The sequence below is a fragment of the Schistocerca nitens genome, chromosome 5 (assembly GCF_023898315.1).
Source record: "Schistocerca nitens isolate TAMUIC-IGC-003100 chromosome 5, iqSchNite1.1, whole genome shotgun sequence".
Classification (NCBI taxonomy): Eukaryota; Metazoa; Arthropoda; class Insecta; order Orthoptera; family Acrididae; genus Schistocerca; species Schistocerca nitens.
This window is the reverse complement of record NC_064618.1, coordinates 821,506,454-821,528,834: the sequence shown is the minus strand read 5'-3', so window position 1 is coordinate 821,528,834 and position 22,381 is coordinate 821,506,454. Positions and strand designations below refer to the sequence as shown.

Here is a 22,381-nt window from a genome sequence, read left to right as displayed (position 1 = left end):
CAGCCACAGGACCCATTTGTATGTTTACCCCTAGGTTACCCACTCTCTGTCACAGGTCTTGCTGAAGCCTGCTCTCCCTCTGGACTGTGCTGTTCTCCACCTATGGAAGAGAAGAAAGAACTTAAGTCTGGGACGAGAACCTGCTAGTGTCCCTGGAGATACTGACTCTTCTTTGTGGATATTATCCTGTCCTTGGTGGTGCTGCATGGTGACCAGGCAGCATGGCCAACTTCAGCACCTTCAACTCCTCTTTGGATCCCTGTTGTGTGCTTATTCATTAGAACTCTTACGAACACCGTCACCATGCAACATTGCTACCCCTATTTTCTTTTACTCCCCAGCTTGTGTCGTTCTCCAGGAATATCATTTTACTGATGCTTACTCACAGATCCTTTGTGGATACAATGCTTTCTGTTGGAACCATGTCAGCCCTTTGAGGGCTTCTGGTGGAGTCTGCATGTTGGTCTTAAAGACATTGTTAGTACAGGGATCCCCGTTAGAACCACATTGGAAGTGGTGGTCATACAGATCCAGTTGGAATCAGCGGTCATGGTTTGCAATCACTTTCCTCCCTCCTGACAAGACACTTATGCCTACAGCACTAACTGCCCTCCTTCAGCAACTCCCCCCTCCCTTCTCCTCCTCCTCCTCCTCGAGTATTTTAATGCTTATCGCCCTTTGTGGGGCACTGCTTCTTCATCTAGTCGGGGGCTCCTCGCTGACAAGATCCCAGTAGACCAAGATCTGTGCCTTCTTAATGATGGTTCTCCTATCCATTTTAGTGCTGTTTGACACTTTCTCTGCCTGTTATATTGCAGTGGCATCCACTCCTTTTCCTTCTTCATTACACTGGCTGCTGTACAATGACCTCTGTGAGAGCTACCAGTTCCCGTTGATTCCCCCATTCCCTTCCCACCTCCCAGTGGGCAGGCTATCTGCTGGCTATCCATCACACTTATTGTCCTCTGTATACCTTGCAGATTGTGTGCTTAGTGAGGCTATATAGATGAAGTCGTCCATGATATATCTGATGATATTATTCATGCCGCCATCATTCCTATACCATGCTCTGTTGGCCTGTTCAGCTGCCTCCTGGTCCCATGTAAAGAGTTCAACTATTGCCATTGCTATCTGTGATCGCCGTCGAGCCTTGCAATGCCTTAGGCAGCACTCATCCTCCACCAGTCTTATCTTCAAACACCTCTGCGCCTTTATTTAATCAAACAGAGCAAGCAGGTGTGTTTGGAACACTTTGTCTACTCCCTAGTTTCTTCTGTTCCCCTGTCACAGGTGTGGGCTGAGGTTCACACCCTCGAACCTCCAAGGTTTCCAACAGTTATCTTCCATCTGGGCCTTGTCCTCCTAGGTGGCCTTTATACAGATTCATCAGTTCAAGCAGAACACCTTGCGACTCATTTTGTGATGTCAGTGTCAACCAGCCACCTATTCAGCTGCCTTCCTCCTCCAGAAACAGCAGGCTGAAGCTTCCCACTTAACGTTTTACCCTTGTCAGGCAGAATCCTAAAATGACCCTTTTACTGAATGGTAACTTTTTCTGGCCCTTTCCTCTTCCCATATTTTAGCACCTGTTCTTGGTTCCATTCATAGCTAGTTGCTTCAACACCTAACACCCCTGCTCTATATGAGGATGATTTCTGTTTCTAGGTTACTTCCGACTCAGTGGCATGTTTGGAGTAACCGATCCAGGATTTTACTAGCGAACTTCTTCGTGGACTCTCTCATGCTGCTTACATTTTTCTTTTGGGTGGTGCAGTTTTGTTGCCATACTGTGGTGTATCCTGATCCAGAACTCTCATCTCGACAACTAACCACTCATTGTGATCACCCAGTTCTGTTTCTTGGGTTTTCTTTTGACAACGTGCTTACTTGATTGCACCATATCCAACTTGGGAAGATTGGATGTTTCCATAAACCGTTTCCTTCACTCCTTGTCGACACCTCTTAGGGTGCGAATCGTTACTCTTCTCCACCTTTATATGGCCTTACTTCTGTCCTGACTGGACTATGGTTGTCAAGATTATGGCTCAGCTGCCCCAACCAGACTGCTCCTCTGTGACCTGGTCCACCATCATGGTATCAGTGAGTCCACTGGTGCCTTTGGTACTAGCTCGCTTGGTAATCTTCTGGTTGATGCTGCCCCCGCACCGTTTCGGTTCGATGGTCCTAGCTTTTGGTTTCTTATTCCATTACTATCCACTCTTTCCCGGCTCACCCCTCCTATTCATTTCGCGGCTATAGGACATTGCCTGCCCACTGCCTGTCCTCAGTGGTTTTGCTAGTTAGGCTACGCCTCACTTCTTTCTGCTGCGATTTCCATCTATCCTCATGTCCTGTTACTTACATTCTCTCAGAACCAACCTCCCACATACCCCCATTGGTTAGTTCCTTTGCCCTGGATTTGGATGGATCTATTCTGAGACCTGTAAGCCTCTATTGCTCCTATAATGTTCCATTGTTTCTTCTGCCAATTCTTAAGAGAGTTTAGAGATGCTGTTGTCTTTTACACTGATGGCGCTAAATCTGATCACATATGGTTTCACGTCTTCCGTTGCCATGTATCATCATATCTTGCCTGCCATGTGTGTGAGAGGTGTTTACTGTGGAACTGATGGCCATTTACCAGGCCCTCTGCGTTATTAAACGGTCCCCTCTCACCTGACAGTCTTTCAGGCTGTCGCCCAGTGTTGTTCCCACCCCTGGTCTCTGCTATCCACGACTTTCTCGCCAATCTTGGCCATGCTGCTTGTTCGGATAATTTCCTTTGGGTTTCCGATGGCCTCACATCCAAATTCCTTTTCGTTCAGTCGTGGGCCGTCAAGGGGGGGGGGGGGGGGCATGATTTTTACGCTGCATAATGAGGTGGTCCCCGCCTTTGTAGTTGCAGGGTCACCCACCCCCCCCCCCCCCCCCCCCCCACAGTGATTCATAGCTTTCTGGACTGTTCCCGCATCTTGTCCCTTCACACTAAATACGCTCTCGCAGTCTTCTTGTCCAGGTATTAGTGGGCAACTCACATGGTTGCGTCCTTCCTTGGTTTTCTTCATGAAAGTGGTTTGCCCTCCCTGATGTAAGTACCTGTATTTCCTTCCAGAGTTGGAATCCCTCGGTTAGTATTGACGTTAATTTTGAATGCCTTCGGGCTTGGCTACACGCCAACCAGACCTTCTCCCCCCCCCCCCCCCCCCCGCCACACACACACACCACCCGGTTTTCCCGATGTTTTGCCTGGTCTTTTGTGCTGTTCTGTTTCACCTTTTTTGTGTCTTCTTACATTGGTGTTGTGTCGTGATCACCATCCCTCTCCTGCTGCCGCAATGTTCCACCTGTCTGTTTGCACGTTTTCCTTTCGCATTAAGTGGACTATGCTGTTCTTGTTCTTTTATCTCGGGTCATGAGATCGATAACCTCGCTGTTTGGTCCCGTCCCCCCAAAGTCAGCAGCCACACACCCAAGTTTTTGCATAGATTAATTTTACTGCAATTTTTATTTTTAGTGGAAACCATTTCAAAAGTTACTGTGTAGATTGGGTCTTCTCCACTAACTTTAAAAGATTTTAACAGATATTTGAGTTCCTTTGATAGTTCAGGTAAATCTTCTCCTAGATTATGATGAGTCAGTGATTATTCGAGCTGATGGATTGGTTCTGAACAATTCAGAAGGTCATCAAAATATTTTGCAATTATTTTGGAATGTTTAGTGTTAAGTAAACCAAATTAGTGAACCTCGTCCCACTCCCCATCGTTACATTTATATTTGAAGTACATCTAAGTGGAAAAGGAGCTCTTTAACAGATCATTGCAGAAAATGCTTTCATAATAAGTTTCCTTGTATACTCGCTTGTTTTACCACCAGCTAGCATACAACCTTTTGATCTACATGGGTAGTAATCGTAACTATATCGCATGTATAAATTTTACACACACAAACTGATTTGTTTTTAATTTTATAATTAATGGTTTAACATTTCGAGGTATACAATAAAATGAAAAAAGAGAAATGTCAGTATTAGCAAGGAGTCGAACCCAGGTCCATAAATTACCGGTCTGCTTTTGACCACTCACCCACAGTGACGTCACGACGATTCTTTAAAAAATCTCGGTAGCCTATGCTTCCACAATATGCTGCATGAAATTTTAAAGAAAAATACTGACACGGTGCTGTGAATAATGTACCATTATTTCAGCAGTCGACACTTTTCTAGTTACTGTAGAGAAGCGCCACAAAACATGGTTTTGTTAATTTTATTTGCATACCAACTAGCATTCAAAGAGAGATGATGTAATTCCAGTGCGATTTACGACTTGCATGAGAAGAGAAATGGTTTTAGTGCGAGTTCTGGCTGACATTTGATGCAAAATGGCATAATTTTAGTGCAGTATTTACAGTGCGCTGTAGCACATTAGCATATGATAAGCGAAGTCCACTGCCCAGCTGAATTACTTTTTGACTGAAGGACTAATGGTCCTGCTGTTCAGTTCCTTAACAATCCAATCGACCAAATCTGATGAGGATTTGGTCAACGCCCGTTTCAATGCTGGTGAATCGTTTCCACTACTTGCTTTGCTCCTTTGTTTTGATGCAATAGTGATACGCCCAACACTCGTCCATTGTAATTAGTGCGCTAAAGAGACCATCTGGATTGGGATGGCACAACTGCAACATTTCCGCTGGGGCATTTCGAAGCGGTGTGAACAGTCACCGAATCTGTTGGATGTCAAACTTTATCATTTTCAAATTGTTACAATAGATATTGAAATCTAACCTAAGACGGATTTTAACGTCCTCTTCTATCGCCTAGACTGTAACTAGCAACTCTTCCAGCTCTTCTCTTGCGATTCCAAGTTCTTCGCAGAGAGATCTATTACCACTTTGGTCATCATCATTCGGGCTCGTTTGGCCTCCTTGGAAGCATCTGCAAGCCACAGTGCATAGTAACTGTACACTTCCGCTAACTCGGCACGTATTGTCCTGTGTTCTCCTCCTTCAGTTCAGAAAAGGAGTTGTCGCACTATACTCAACATAATCAACAAACTGTATCATGTTGTGTTGCTTCGGTTCCTATAGCGGAGTGCTATAGTATTATGACGGGGGATTTCAGTGCGTTTTCAGTAACATTTCTGCAGTTCTTGTACAAACAAAAATTAATTACCTAATTTATATTTTCTAGATACGAGTTGAAAGTTGTACTGTCGATCGTACTTCCATTTTGCTAAACCCGTTACTAGCAGGTGGGGTGGTTTCGTCGAGCAGTTAAAAAAGATAAGTACCTTCAGTGGTGCGTATGCTGTCGAAACGCTGGCTTATATTTGTGATAGTGGTTGGAAGTCCTGTTTCCTCGGGTTAACAAACAAACAAACTCACGAAGAGGCTGGCTCGTGTCGTGTTACTAATATGGCTCGCTTTTGCTGACAACTAACATTCGAGCGGATTCGGCGAGCAGTGTCCAGCTGCGCGGCGCTGGCGCGTGGCTCTTGAGTGCGCGGTGTGTGAGGGGCAGGGTGCGTATGGCTGGTGCGGCAGGACGAGTCTGACGAGGAAGAGGACGGCAGCCTGCTGGAGGAGATGGACGACGACTTCGCCAACCTGAACGTCTGCGCGCCCGGCGCGGTGGCGGCCCAGCAGCAGCGGCGCGCCGCAGCCGCCGCCGCCAAGCCCTCGTCGGCCACGCTGCCCCTCCGGGTCCCGTCCTCCCGGCCGGTCTGTACCACTCCCAGCCTGCTCTGCTCTGATCTGCTCTCCGGCACTCTGCCTGCCTGCCTGCCTGCTTTCTTACTTCACTCTTACTGTAGCTCTCACCTGTATGTATATTTGAAGTAGAACCTAGATGAGCTCGCATGCTGATACTTCTCATCTCAAGCTTTTACTGATCGCAGTAGCTGTGCGTTCATCGACGAATGGATGGTTTGCTTCTGTGGTAATTGTTGTCCATCCATTTCTGGCATATGATGTTGCGAGACATAAGATAATTTCAGACGACTGTATAGGTTTCGTTACTGTACTGTTGCTGTATTTTTGAAATGCGAAGCTACCCGGAAAATGTCAGTTATGTGAAACTTTCGCTTCTCCCGGCAAGTCAAATGATCACACTACGTACGCGATTGAGACCCGGTAACGTTATTGACAACCGCTGACATGTCAAGTTATTTTCAAGGGGGCAAAACGAAACGACAGACTACTGTGCAAAGAGACCTTAGTAGTCGGTGGATGGCTTGACGTTGATTATTTTTGGTTGCGTGGCGACATTACTTGGTTGCGTACGCTCTGTTCTGTTTCTTGGTTAAAGTGGTCCCGTCTGCCAACGGTTTCTTTTGTGCCTTGGAATGCCTATTGACATATCGGCTGTCTCGTAAGTTACTTGAACAACCTCAGTTCTTCCGTACACTGCTGGCCATTATAATTGGAATACCAAGCAGGATACCAAATGACGAAATCTTATTGTTCAGCATAGTAGAAAATTTTTGGTTGTCTGATTTGCCACATTTGGCGGCAGCAATGGCTGTAGCGCAGCTGCGCGTAGAGTCGAGCTGATCCTGGACAACATACGGCTCCGTCAGAGTTCATCAGTGGTGGTTGCTGGCGATTGGTGGCGTGCCCGTTTCTCCACAAACCAAGACCTAATGTTATCATTGTGGGAGAGATTTGGTGAACGTGCTGACCAGGGTAACAGTCGAACACCTTCTGTATCGAGGCAGAAGAGCGGGAAAAATGGGATTCTGCGTTACCTTGATCAAAGAAATTACCATCTGTGTGAACCGAGGAGACCGAATAGTATACACAGCGGCAGCCCAATCAGTTATGCCACGTGCTGGGCGCCATGTCGATGAAAAATGGATTCATTCTTGTTAGTCTCCTGAAACGTGTACGTCCAGTGTGATAAGATACGCAGAATTGCACTCAGCAGAAAACAGAGAAAAAGCTCGTGATAAAATCCTATTCACGAGCGTAACTGTTAGATTACATCACACAAACACAGGTTTTGTTCATTTAGGGTTACAACACTCATAGGCGGGAGAATTTTATGTAGAGGGAATTTACCCTGAGCTCATGAAGTACCTCATAACATCGTGGCGGGCATCCTCCTGCCCGGCGAGTGCAGCAACTCTACTTTACATGTACTCAACAAGCCATTGGAAGTCCACTGCAGAAACATCGAGCCATGCTGCCTCTATAGCCGTCCATAATTGCGGAAGTGTTGCCGGTGCAGGGTTTTGTGCACGAACTGACCTCTATTACATCCCATGAATGTTCGATGAGATTCCTATCGGACGATCTGAGTGATCAGACCATTCGCTCGAATTGTCCTAAATGTTCTTCAAATCAGTCGCGAACAATTGCGGCCTGGTGACATGGCGCATTGTCACCCATAAAAATTCCATCGTAGTTTGGGCACATAGTCTATGTAGCCGATCATAACTATTTCCAGTCAATGATCTGTTCAGCTGGACCAGAGGACCCAGTCCATCCCACGTAAACACAGCCCACACGAGGACCTTGTTGACAACTTTGGTCCATTGCTTCGTGGAGCCTGGCCATACTAGACTCTACCGTCAACTCTTGGCAACGGAAATTGGGGCTCACTTCACCTCATCTGAGCAAGCCACAGTCTGCCAGTCGTCTAAAAAAGTGTCCAACCAATTGGTGTAGAGCCCAGGAGAGGCGCTGCAATGTTGTGCTGTTAGCAAAGGCACAGTCGTCGACTTCAGTAGCACATTAACGCCAAATTTTGCCACACTGTCTTCATGGATACGCTTATCGTCGTCCATGTTGATTTCTACGATTATTTCACGCAGTGTTGCTTGTCTGTTAGCATCGACAAATTTATGCAAAAACAGCTGCTCTCGTTCGGTAGGTAAGGCCATCGGCCACTGCGTTGCCCGTGGTGAGAGACGGTGCCTGGAATTTGGTATTCTCGACACACTCTTGACGCTGTGGATCCCGGAATATTCAAGTCCCTAACGATTTCCGAAATGAAATGTTCCATGCGTCTAGCACCAACCACCAATCCGCATTCTGAGCAGCTTCATTCCCGTCGTGCGGCCGTAATCACGACGGAAACCTTTCCTCGTGAATTCAAATGACAGCTCCGCCAGTGTTCTAGAGTTTCTTGATAAAATATCGATATGTATCAGTGATATTTCCTCCCCGATATGTCGATATCAAAATGGCAGAATCGAGTGCCGATATTTTTATGTTATACTTTTTCACAATTTTCGGTAAATATTTGAAATTGTTCTTTTGAAATTATAGAACATAATTTTACTTTCACTGTGTGAAGGAGTCTTGCTGCTTTTTGAGCTTTCAGCACGTCAAGTCTTCCTCTTTGACTGTGTGAAATAAGCGTAGGTGGCACAAAAATGTTAGTCCGATTACGGTGCGCTATGGGGTGGCGGTGTGAATGGAATACCGTTTTTATGCGAACCTAGTGCGCACTTTTTTTTACCATACAGAGTACTCAAAATTTGATAACGCATTAGATTCGATTTCAAACTTGAATCGTTCACAAGTATTTTGTACCCTATGTGATCTGAAGTAGCAAAGTACGTATTAAACTCTAGCAAGAAAATATAGGTGCGGTATCTGTGAATTAAAGGAAGACGTAAATCGGGTAAGAAGTTATCGAGTTACGAGCTGATATATATATATATATATTTCCGGTTCTGAATTGAGAGGAAATTTTCTTTAATCGTCCGTTCAAATAGAACGTGTCCTCGAAATTTAGATACTGTCCCGTACATTTCAACGCGTTGTTGTACTTCTCAACCTCGTTTCAATATTGTTGACGTACAACAATACTTCGCATTGTGTTTGCGTTAGGTAGCCTCGAAATGGAAGGCAAGCAGAGAAACCCATCGTATGAGGCTGCTTTCGTGCGTAAAGTAATTCTTTGTCCTGGAAAGGCAGGAAGATAGTTCACTGTAGCTGAGAGCAACGTTCCCTTATGGAAGAAACAGAAATCGGGATTATTTGCAACTACCGCTATTAGAAATAAATTCACTGTGGACCTCTCAAATGCCAAAAGATTCCACAGGATTTTGAGAAGAAAATGAAAGAATTTCAGCGGTATGTTATCACACTTCGGGAGGATAAGAATTTTTCGATAGGCCAAACAGGCAGCGCTTGATGACTCCAATTTTGTTTGATATGCCACGTAATTACACGATTGACGAGAAGGCTACAAAAGAAGTTACAATCAAAACATCTGGGTGCGAAAAACAGCACGTAACAGTAATTCTGGGAATCATAGCAGATTGGAACAAACTTCCACCTTTTTTAATCTTCGAGCAAAGAACAAGGCTGAAGACTCCAAAAAATGAAACTCCCTGGTGACGTCATTATTCGAAATAGAGGAGATGGATGACTGAAACTTTGATGCTTGACTGGCTCCGAACGTGTGGGAACTGCGTCCTGGTGGGCTTTGCAAACAACCATAAATGATTTGTCTTGATCCATTTAGTGGTCATCTCACTGACGACGTAAAAACACGTGATCCACAGCCTACCCAGTGACCTTGTTACTATTCCTGGAAGAATGACTTCTGTATTAGAACCCCTGGGTGTTAGTATAAACCTTTCAAAGGTTACGTTCAGGAACAGTACGAAAAATGGTTTTGCTAAGCAAATCGTGAACTGACTCCGACAGGAGAAATTAAACTTACTGCGCCCTACGATATTGCGCACTGGATTTCGGCTGACTGGAAACTCAACGAAGCACCAGTGATTGTAAAGTCCTTCGAGAAATGCTGTATTTCAAATACTCTGGATCACAGTGAAGATTGTGCTCTGGAACGACACCGAGGATGGCGGGGAAGGAGGAAATGTACGAGGTGGAATCCAAAATTTTCGGGACTGGTGCTGCCCTCTGGAAAGAGTAGCAGATCTTTGCACCTCCCGCTAGGTGACGAGTCGGTGTGCGGAGTGGTATTCAGGTGGGAGGACGTGTTTGCGTGTCCACAGTGATTCCCGTAATACTCTCTGTTTGGTGTGTGGCGATTTTACGATGGATCCGCGAACAGAACAGCACGTGTGTGTTAAATTCTGTGCGAATCTCGGGAAAAGCGCTACGGAGACCCTTGCAGTGATTCAACGAGTGGGGGACCCAGAGACAAAGCAACTATCGCCCCAGTGGAAGAGCCCGGGCTCTCCAAGACCCAAAAAAGCGAGACAGGTGAAGAGCATGAACATAATTTTCTTTGATACTAAGGGAATTGTGCACAAAGAATTCGCCCCACCCAACCAAACAGTGAATTCCGCGACGACGGCCCGAGCTTTGGCGTCAAGGGAACTGGCTGCTGCATCACAACGCACCCTGTCACACGTCCTTCTCACCAGAACCTCTTAGGCGAAAAACAACATGGCGGTTGTACCCCACCCACCGTACTCGCCTGATTTGGCACCTTGCGACTTCGCGCTGTTCCCAAAACTGAAACTAAATTTGGAAGACCATCGGTTTGACACTCTAGAGAGGATTCAAGAAGCATCGCTGGCGGTGATAAACACTCTCAAAGAACAGGACTTCCAGAAGACGTTTGACCAGTGTCAGAAGCCCTGGGACAGGTGTGTACGTGGTGATGGGAACTACTTAGAGGATGATGGTGACCATTAGTCCAAAGGTAAGGTTTCCAACAGATGGCAGCACCAGTCCCAAAAATTTTGGATAGCACCTCGTATTTATTTCTGACGAAGATTCTTCCGAGGATTCCAGTAAGGATGACATTAGTGAATAATGATTAGTAACGCCTGTAATTTACAGTGTGTTTCTTTGTATGTCGTGTAGGTAATCAGGTTAGGCGTTCTCTTTTAATAACGAAAATTTCACTTATTACTGTAATGAGTAGCTCAAAAATAAATTGCTTTTTTTTATAGTTCATGTATACACTCACTATTTTTTGAAATGAAGTTAACATTGTAAAATAAATGTCAGCAATACAAATCTACACTACCAGCGATGTGCCAAAATTCCTTTTTTTTATCAATTTAATTTTTAAAATTGGGATGCGTATTACATTCAGTGGCGCATTCAATTTGCGTGAATACGGTGACAGTATTTCCGGTGTGAAGAAATACGACACCAGTTGCGTTAAACAATTTTTAACGCAACTAGTGTGCTATTTCTTCACGTTTGCGTGCCAACGATTATCAATCACACTTCAAACAACCAGATGTTTCACGCATAATGGCTCTAGCTTCAGTCAAAGGGGAAACAAGCTCTTCTGGATTGAGTATCAGTGTCTTGTACACCAAATGCTTCATCTTCCCCACAAAAAAGAAATCGGCTGCAGTGAGGCCGGGAGGACACGGTTGCCATTATACTGACCCACCTATCCCAATCCAACACAGTCGAATATAACTGACAGTGTGTGGTGGGTCCCCATCATGCTGGAGCCATAAATTTTTTCCTGACCACTAACTGGACATTCTCATACAATCAATTATTATTTTATGGAGAAAAATATCATAATTTCATCAACCAAGCTTTTCACACAAGAGATACAGCTCAGATTGTTGTGAATGAACATCAGCCCACACGTTTCCTGTAAATATGTATTGATAATGGAACACAAGATTTCCCATAGGATTTTCCAATTCCCATATATTTCTCTTGTGGCTTATTCCTTCCATTGTGAGAGAGCCTCTTCAGTAACCACACACATTTGGAAGTCAACGATGTTTACAATTTGGAGTAGACACCACTGGCAGGTTCCCACATAGTAAGGAGAAAGGACGTTCCGCACATACAGTCTCTGATCAAAGTATCCAGACACCGCTGTGGAACGTGGAATCGTCCACTACGTAATGTGACTGGTGGACCCATCAATATAAAAGAAGGTGCGGAATATTGTGATGTCAGTAGAGCAGCAGTATTACAGCTGAATGGGACGGCCAAGAGAATTCGGCAGCTTCAAAGCTGTCAGTGACATTTTAACCGTTTCTAAAGCTGCCAAAGTCCGCTGTTGGTGGTGTGATTTTGAATTGGAAATACGAAAGAATAACCACAGCTAAACAAATACCTGGCAGACCTCATGTAGTGACACAGGGCTCGTCGAACTTCATGAAGGGTGATTGTAAAAATGTACATGGAAATGAGCGGAAGGAATCACTTATGAGTTCAGCAGTCCAGCTAGCGCAGTGGCTATGCATAAAAGTTAACAAGATTGGGGTACAGTGGTTTGAACAGCTCTCCATAAGCCACCCTATTGTGTAGTTTGTACAAAGCAAAATTTGAGGTGATGTAAAGAACCACAGTGGATGACTTGAAATGAGTGATTTAGAGTGATTGATCATGTGCTGTACCCTGTGAAAATCTGATGGGTGTGGCGAATATCTGTAGAATGTCTGTTGAATGTTACCTGCCACCATGTGTAGAGTCGATGGTGTTTCCTCATGGCTACGTTGTGGTTAAGAAAACGCTAAATATGAAAGGATATGAACACATTTTACTGCATTGTGTACTGTGTGCATTAGAGGAACAGTTTCAATATGACTGATTGCATCAACATGACCACATACCCTGTCATTAAGTAACATCTGTGAGGCAACGGTTTGTGTCCTGGGCTGCCCAGAGTCCTGATGTGAACCCAACAGAACATCTTTAGGATGAGTTAGGATATTGACTTCAATCCAGACCTCAATGTCCAACAACACTTCCGTCTGTGGTTTCTGCTCTTGAGGAAGAGTGGGCTGCAGTTCATCCACATACATTGAGACACCTCACTGCAGGTGTCCACAGCAGAGTTAAAATTGTCATAAAGGCAAAGGGTGCACGCACCCCATATTAGTGTCCATTGCTATATGTCCAGTTAGTTTGATCAGATAACGTAGGTGTTGGAGGTATTTAGTTCCTTGGTTGTGGACCATATACTTTGCTGTGCTTGTCCTCAGTTCACTATAACACAGCTTCCTCACACTGAACAGTTCACTCAATGCGAGGTATACCAGTTTCCTATACAGGCCGGTTTGGTCTAAGGGTTTCTGTTCTACGAAGACTGCTATCTAATATTTGAAATATGACATAAGTTGTTAACTTTCTCCCTGAAAATCTTTCTTCATACAGCTGCCTGGTTGCTTGACTTGTATTGTGCGTCCCCATAAATGAGATAGATGTCAACTAGCTCAGTTATAATATACCCAGTAAGCTTCCACCCCCAATGCTTTAAAGAATCTAACTCCCATGTATAAAATGTATACCTACCATGCAAATAAGTTATTGTGTTAAATATTTGACAGTGAGCGTATAAAAAATAAAAATTGTAGAAAAGATTTGAAATTACTGAAAGACAGTAAAGTGCTCTTATTATTGAGCTCTAGATAATTGCAGTCCGAATAATTTGTGCTCCATTTTAAGCAAAAGCTAGTCCTCCTGTATGTCAGCGTTAATAACATCATATATCTCCTGAATTGTTTGTTGTACAATGACTTAATTTTGTGGGTACATTCAATGATATATGTAGATACTCTCTGCAGAATGTGTTGTGAATAGAATTAGTGGTAAAGAAGTAGTAAGTTAAAATGTTTTGCCTGATGATGTTTTATTGAAAATATAGTAAGCATAATTCTCTTTCCTTTCCCCTCTTTGTGGACATGTTAATGAGATAGTTACAAAAGGTTTGAAATTTTGTAAAGTTTATTGGAAGTCGCTGTGTGCTCTCATTCTCAAATACTGGATGAATCTAGTCAAAGTTAATTGATGCAGAGTTTCAGGCAATTAGCTGACTAACTAATGTTTGGCTGAACTGTTGGCAATTCAATTAGAAGTGGGCTTTACTCCCCCCTTCCCTTACTTTTATTGGTTTGGGGAGCAGTTGATTTTTCATAGATAATGAAACATGTTGCAAGACAGTGGGTGCAGAGTGTGAATAAATAAAAATAAAGATGAAAACCACACACTATATTGAGTGTAAAATTTTCACTGAATTAGCATATACAATTCTCATGCTGAACTTTGAAATTTGTGGCTGGTTTCACAGGTAGCAAATGAGTCGTGCCAAATTATAGATTGAACCACTACACACGGGCCTCACACAGCAGGCCAAATTTTAAGTTTATGTAATTAAAGTCAGATCCAAAATAGTTGCCAGAGATGTTCAGGATGTCTACTTTAAATTTTCTGTTACTACTGTTGAGACCTGGTGTCAGTCTATTGACATCATTTATGTGACAATACAGTTTCTCTTTCTCACTAATATACTCCCTATATACGTGTGGTAAATACACATTAGGTCACAACAAAGAGAATGATTGCTTTTCATGGTTTTCTACTTGTACTCGACCTATTGTTGGATCGAGTCCTTGCATTCATTTCATATAGAGCACTATAAACTGCTATCTGTGGTGTGGAGAAATGTGCCGAGTCGGAATAAACAGAAAAATGTAAATAAGGTACTATGCACTGAAGGGAACAGGTCTGCATTGTGCGGTGTTTGTAGTTTCTTGCACTTTCTGTTGTATATAAGTTTCTTACTTTGAGATGTTTATAGTTAAAATTATTCTTGAAGACTGTCAGCTGTAGTTGGTTGTTTCATCAGTTGCTGACTGTAGTATGAAATTGGTCATATATATATATAAAGTAATTATTAGAGGCCTTTGGTGCTTCTAATTGAAATATAGTTTTATGCTGACATGATTTGCATGTAATTAAATTTATTTACTGCTTTAGTTTTCACATTAAGTGCAGTTTTTATACTTGGCTGAACTATATACATAGAGTAAATGTTGTGAGACTTAGTTTATAGTGGCTACTATTTTTATCAGGTTTATTATCAAATACCTGTGGCTGTGTTAAGGGGTAAATATTGATCAAATGACCAGTCACAAATTATGATATAGTGAGACTCTCCACTGTGATTCTCAAATCTTGGCAGTTTATCAGTAAATTCAGTTTTTGCCTTTATAAAACTACCTTTTTCTTCCAGTTTCATTTTTTGCACTCTCCTTGAGGTAGAACTTTTCGTGTCGCGCATCATAATGAACGCCAATAAAACAATTTAGGAAATCATGTAACTCTGTACCTTACTACATTTCAGAATGAATATCTTTCACAGTTGTGTTGTAATTACCAGGTGGATAACCACAAAGCTAGGGATTAGTCTTACCTCTTTCTCATTTCTCTCTCATACCAAATGAGAATATCAGTCCCAGTTTTAACTTGGTTTGTCTAAATCATTTCAGGCAAATGGTGGGTTATATCATTCAAAGTTACAGCCAGATTTAATCTCAAAGAGATTGCTCTGCCTTTAAATAGTGGCGATGGTGCAACAGCTTGCACTCTATTTCTTCCATGTTGTTGTCGTCCCATTGGTGCTTTGCTTCTCCTTCATACATTGAGGACCTTGGTAATTTCACATTTACTGCATCACAGATCTCCGAAAATTCAGTTTGGTTCAAGGATTGGTTTACTAGAATATTCTGAATTTACGGATTGGTATTATCGTATCTGTTGTAAGACACTTTCATAGCAACAGTCATTAAGGGGAAACTACTTGAAAATATAAAATATTTCATGGTACAGTATCAGTTAAATAATTTCCTGGCCAACTATCGAATATCTTTGGAGCAACTAATAAACCAGTCACGGTGTCTATATGATTTCGATCATTATCTGTTTCTGACCTGCTAAAGCAACTAATCATTTCCCTTTTTGACTTTTCAGAGTGCTACAAGGGCTTCAGTAGGTGGTCAAGCTCATAGAGGTAAGCATTTTTCCTAAATTAAATAAACATAACACCACCATTTTATGTTGAATTTGCAGAAATCCCAAGTGTTCTGGTTTCCTTATGTGTTTACTCCCGTCTTATAAAAAGCTGTTAACATGACAATGATATTTTTTAACTGTAGTTGCTGGGCTGAGTTTTACCTATTATTGATATGGAGATGCCTTGGTGCATATGGAATGCTCAGTATTAATTGTTTCTGGAATTTTCAATTTGCATCACTTTCCTGTGATGTTATATGACAGCAGGACACATATTTTAGTAAATACTTTATTCTGTTCATTCTAATATTTGATACACTATGTACACTCAAGATGTTTTCAGGCATTAAACAATACTCCTGCCATTTTAAACTTTTTGTTATGTTATAGTATACAGGTATCTTCTGCTCCCGCTCCCCTTACCTCTTCTGTAGTAATATCCCCTTTCATTGTTCTAAAACTTTTTCTGGCATTGTTAAACTGTTGAGGTGTAAATTTGGCAACTGCTTGGTTTTTAAAAGTTACTGTGTTTAGTTTACTATGAACCCACTAGGCTATTATTAACTTTTTTTCCCCTCTTGATCCAGTGGTAGAAGCAACTACTTTTCATTCTTTTCAAAATTAATGATCAGATGCATGTGTTTCCAGGTTATGATAGCAAAATTAGAACCAAAGTCTAATTTCTTGGATTTCATGAAGATAACACACTAAAAACAGATTAGCAGAACTGTCACTACTTTCGTGAAATACTGGTGGTTACTAGCTAATGTTATCAGAACAATTTTTAAGAATCAAGGTTCCATTTGCCACAATTTGAAAAAATAGGTAGTTTCTTTCTGAATATTGTCATCATTTCATAGTTTCAGTGACCATGAAGAAGAAAACCGTAAAAAAAGAAAAGGGTTGGGTTGGGTAACGGACTGGCAAAAAAGTAAATTCTTTCTAGTTTCATAGTTGTGACGTAAACAGCTGTCAACATTATTTTGCTGAATTTATAAACATAAATTTCCTTCACCAATATTACATTCATCTTGGTGGAGCTAATTAACATCCGAACATTGTCTCTTCTTCAGACACTTTTACCATGAAATAAAAAATTAACCAAAGTTGTGCAGCTGCTCATTGTTATCGAACGATGTCCTGAAGCTCATCTTCAGTGAGCATGCTGCATGTTAGTGGTCTAATTTGTGGCACTCACTAAGAAAAGTAGTGCTTGAAAATACAAAATAAATTAGCTTCAGATTAATGTAATGGATTTAAAAAAGTAACAAAATTTTATGTACTGTAACTTCATTTGTGGTAGATGTAAATGTTTCAACAATTTTGTGACACTGCAAGTAGACATTGGACTAGGATGAAGCTGAGGTACCAAATGAACTTGTAAACTGTTCAGTTACCTATGAGAAGTTTCGGTTTGATGGGAAAAAATAAAGCCAGTAATTCATTTATATTGCACTTGCTGCAGTAGCCAGTTGTAGTGCTGATTATGACCAACAATCATGAATCGGTCATTCAGTGCACTGCAGTTTGTAAGACTGTTCAAATTTGTGCACAGTTCTTTGAGCAGATGATAATGATGCACCAGTCCGAAGTGCTGGTCTTTCCTTCACTAGCTAGAACAGAAACTGTGCAGCCGGAGGAATCGACTGGATCATGTGCTATGATCGAAGCTTGCCGCCTTGATATTAGGTACTTTCGTCATTTGTGAAATGTCATGTGCTTTGATGAGCCACCCACACTAAAAATACATTAAAATTTAAATGTCTAATAATTCAGGAAGCTGATGAGCATCCTGACAAAATTTTGATTATTGCACCACAATCATGACTACTGAAGTAAGATAGGAGATCAGCTGATAAGTTAATCTCTGTCCATCCTTTCATCAAAACAAAAAATAATTCAGTTAAATGTAATGTACAAAAATTGAATTGAACCACACACATGAGGTTCTTCTTGCTGTAGCAGTATGCTATGCATTATTATACTTCACTTGTCCATAAACAACAGGAAGATACACTTTTTTGTCTAAGTGGATTTTTGAGGGAGACATGCCATGGCATGGTAAATAACTTAAACTGCAGATGAATGTCAACACAAATTCATCAAAAGTTGGTGAAGGGTTGTTGTAGATGCAAATGGACGTGAAGTGAACAGTGTAGTTCTGGTAAATTGGTTAGTAAATGTTCATGAAACAGACGAGCTATGGGCACACGTGGAGTAAGAATAGGCCTATAGTACGTTTTGCATCTTTGTGGAACGTAAGTGTCAGGGCTAGTGTTCGAGACACAAGAGGAACTCTTTATTGGTTCCTCAATGATGACCCCAAAATTAATGCAGATCGAAAGTAACAGATACCGTGAAATCAGTGGATAAATCGCTAGTTACTTGTCTGCACAATATGCAAATTTGAGGCCAGAGTTTAATGGTGTTTGACACCATGTGTTGGAGAATCACCATCCAACCTGAAACAGAGTTCACCATAGTAAATACATAACTTCTATTCAAAAGATCAGTAATAAGTAGATACTTAGGAAGTGGAACATAACATAAAATAAAAATACAGAATAAGTATTTACAGACAGGTATACTAATTTTCCTACCAGAGATAGAAGTAAAATGACCCTCAGGAATGTGGAATTTGTAAAAATTATGAATCTTACTTTTAGTTAATTAATATTTGATTTCTTGTGCTATTTTTGCCACCTATCATTTGAGTAGAAAACAGTAAAGAGCATTTACTTACAGATCACATTATTGCATTGAAGATGTGCAGAAATCACATTTTACACAACATGCTGGATGATATTACCAGTGCACACACAAATTGGAACCACTCTGACATTTGTCGGTGGAGTAGGATTGGTTGGCAACAAATAAATCTCTTGCTGCCCTCTTACATTGTTCTTCATTCATAGCTAAGCTTTTTATGGATTCTGGCTGGTTGTTGAAAATTTGTTTTTCTTAATATGGCACTAGGTGCTACTAGACCAAAATGTCTGATTGTACATTTTTATGTACATGATTCCTAGTACTAATTCCATGAACTGGGCTGTTACTGTGAAAGAGATAAATCATTAACAAAAATTTAATAGAGGAGTAAATAAACTAGTAAGCAGTAGAGTTTGAGACAAGCATCTACAGAGCATTTGTGAATTCATGCCCCAGATACTCATGTAAAAAAACTTTTAGATTCATAAACTGTAGTTTGGCTTTGTCATGTACCCCAAAAAAATCATATGACATTGTTGAATTTTTATCATCATCATTGTGTATTTCTGTCAACATTTGTGTTGGATATAATGATTTGTTTTCTATTTTCTATCTGCTTGTAATATTTTAGACACATACTAGGATGAATCCTCTTAAATTCTAAACTGCAAATAATCTCTCTTCAAATTTAACTGACAAAAAATTGGCCAGAAACAAATTATTAACATGCATGAGACTTTCATAACAGCTCTTCTTAAAACTGTACTCATTTTGCTGTTAATTGCTATTTCTATATTATCTGCAGACGAAGTATTTACTTGGTAATGTTACTAGCAAGAAAAATATAAGCGCTCTGATGTGGAAGTTTGTGGGTCCCCACAAGTAGTGTTTTTTTTTTTTTTTTTTTTTCAAAACATTTATGAACAGTTGCCTCTGGCAGAATGCAGAATACTCCAGTAGCCTGTAGTTTACACTCAAGAGCCAAAGAAACTGCTACATGTGCCTAATATCGTGTAGGTCCCCTGCAAGCACACAGAAGTGCCACAACATGACATGGCATGGACTCGACTAATGTCTTAAGGTAGTGCTGGAGGAACTGACACCATGAATCCTGCAGGGCAGTCCACAAATCCATAAGAGTACAAGGGTTTAGAGATCTCTTCTGAACATTATGTCGCAAGGAATCCCAGATGTGTTCAATAATGTTTGTGTCTAGGGAGTCTGGTGGCCAGTGGAAGTGTTTAAACTCAGAAAATGCGTTTATACTCAGTTCGTTGGCACTTCAGTGTATTTTCTAATAAATTGCAGTAAGTACATTGTTGATCTAGCTGCAAATAGTTGACAATATTGGTTTAGAAATGCCAAACTGTTATTTTGGCAATATGCTCCCATGTATAATCCTGAGGAGATGAGGAAAAGATTTGCTAAATGTTCTATCTGGAGAGAACATTACATGGCAATGAACTATGGACAGTTAAAAAGAAAGATATTTAGAAAGTTTTGAATTGCGGCTATGGAGAAGGATGCTTAAAGTTTTGTGGACTGACAGACGTGAGAATGAAGAAGTAATGAAAGAAATTTGGAAGAAAGATAATTATTTTAAGGGATCTGAAAGAGGAGAAAATCTTGGATGTGACATACGCTGAGCAGGAATTGTCTGCAACAAAAAATTATGGAGGGAAAGGTGGAAGGAATGAGGGAAAGAGATAGGGAGTTGGAAAGATTGATGACATTACAGTAGGATGAACCTACAGACATATGAAGGAAGATGCTCGGAACAAGACAAAATGGAGAGCCTCCACTTAAAACCTGTCATAAGAAAGACACAAGAATAATAATCCAGAACAGAGTAGAAGTTGAGAGAGTAAGGTTGTCAACAGAAACCAAAACTTCGCACTGAAAGCACACTTACTGTCCGCCCATGAATGTACTGATGGTGGAATGGAACTATTTGCCGTGTGTGCTTGCATACACAAAATTTGTAACAAAGTATAAATTCAGCAAATAAGTCATCCCAGAAAGTAGAAATGCTTCAGTCCTAATAATTACAGGAGGCTGAAATTGAACTGCAGGTCTTCAAATTGCCAGCCAGTGGTTAAGAGAAAGGTAGCAAAAGTGAAAAAGTATAGAATTTTCTTGGTATTTCTTTAACTCCTTTCTGATAGACACCTTCAGCAGATTTTAGCCAGTTGGGAAAGGTTCCTGTCAAATGATTTGTTCCTTAAAATAGCTTATATTTTATTTTAAAATTAGATTTTTTATTTAAATAATTTGTGCTGCAAGGAACTTCATCTGGTGCAATGAGGGCCATATTTATATTTGCGAAGTTATTTTGTCATATCTGGGCTTAAGTATACCATGGCTAGAGGTCTGCATGGATTTGAATATCTCTAGGTTTATCTACGGATATTGACAACAATAATTACTTTGTCGTTAAATTAAAGGATCATGTTGGTGATAGTTTGTTTATTTTTCAGTACAAACTATCAGTAATAATGGTTACTACAATTTTTAATTAATTTTTACCCATTTGGTATTGAGTGCCACATTATTTGGTTGGTTGCACAGTATAGTAGAGGTGGTATATGCTTTGTTGGTATATGCAAGGGTTAAAGATTGTGAAAAGGCAAGCTTTTTGATTTTCTACAGAGTTACAGGTACATACTGCTCCTATTGTACCAACAACCATACATCGTTAACCATTTGTTTTCTTTAATTGAGTTCACTTAATTACCAAAAGCTGCCACAAAATGTCATGTGGACTGTTGTAGGGCACTCCATCTATTGGAATCTTCGCTTCGTGGTCCAACCCCTAATTGCAAATCACATAAGCTATCATTGACATTGGTATAAAATCTACAATGTTCCTCTGAACAATATTTACATGTACACAACAGTGCTATGCTAACTACATTGAGAAGTGTGACATGTTAACATGACTTAACATAATTGCTTATTATGGTACGTTTGGGAAACATGGGGGTAGTACACAAGTATATTAAAGACATGACGGCAACTTGAAACACAACTTCATTTGACTTCCCTGTGTTGAGGGAGTGTTCTGCAGAAAATTTCTCAGTACCAGTTTCGCTAATTAAGACAAAGTTGCAACTGTAGGAATTTGTCAAGAATATCATGGGACTATATTGTATTAAAATATAGTGTTGATTGTTCTCTAGCATTTGTAGCCTGTGGAAAATAAATTATCCAATCTGATTCAGCAAGATGAAAATTACGTCTTGCATGAGCCTTCTGTGAAAACTAGAATGTGAATTATCATCATATCATTTTTCAGCTCCAGTTTCCTGGGTGTGATGTAAAAGCACTCACCATCTCCTCCCATCTTCATAGATGCCCTGTTCCTGGACATCTTCCCAACAAAATATCTCCCCTCCAAGCCTAATTTCACTGATGTCTCCAATGCTTTCTAATTCTTCTGTATGCTCTTTTGCTGCGGACATTTATTTCAAAATATTTTTCTGGCTGGTCTTATCTCATCCATTCTCATAATGTGCCCATATCACAGCTTCTGTCTATCACACTAGTAACAGGAACTTTGATGTGTCCTTTCTGGTAGTTTGATTCATAGTTCTTGTGAATCTCATTTCTACCACTAGGATTTTGCTGTAGTCTTTCCCCAGTAGAGTAAGTATCTCCAAACTGTATGTGAGAATTTACGTAATGTATATGTGGTACATGGGCTTTTGTTTATCAGGAGGTCTCTAAATGGTTCAAATGGCTCTGAGCACTATGGGACTTAACTTCTGAGGTCATCAGTCCCCTAGAACTTAGAACTACTTAAACCTAACTAACCTAAGGACATCACACGCATCCATGCCCGAGGCAGGATTCGAACCTGCGGCCGGCAGGAGGTCTCTGACCTGATAATACAAAAGAATGCTTTCTATGTCCTGCTTGGTATTTATTGGTTATCTGTGCAGGTGTTGGAAGTTGTTCTTTCAAG

General features: G+C 41.0%; 1 protein-coding gene across 2 annotated transcripts in view; it reads left to right on the top strand.

Moving 5' to 3' along the window:
• The window catches only part of LOC126259250 (kinesin-like protein Klp10A), a 291,616-nt gene that overhangs the window by 181,104 nt on the left and 88,131 nt on the right, over positions 1–22,381 (top strand). For both annotated transcript variants that reach the window (XM_049955875.1, XM_049955876.1), the window contains exon 4: positions 15,667–15,706. In XM_049955875.1, the coding sequence (XP_049811832.1) occupies positions 15,667–15,706 (40 nt within the window). The remainder of the gene's footprint in view (positions 1–15,666; positions 15,707–22,381) is intronic.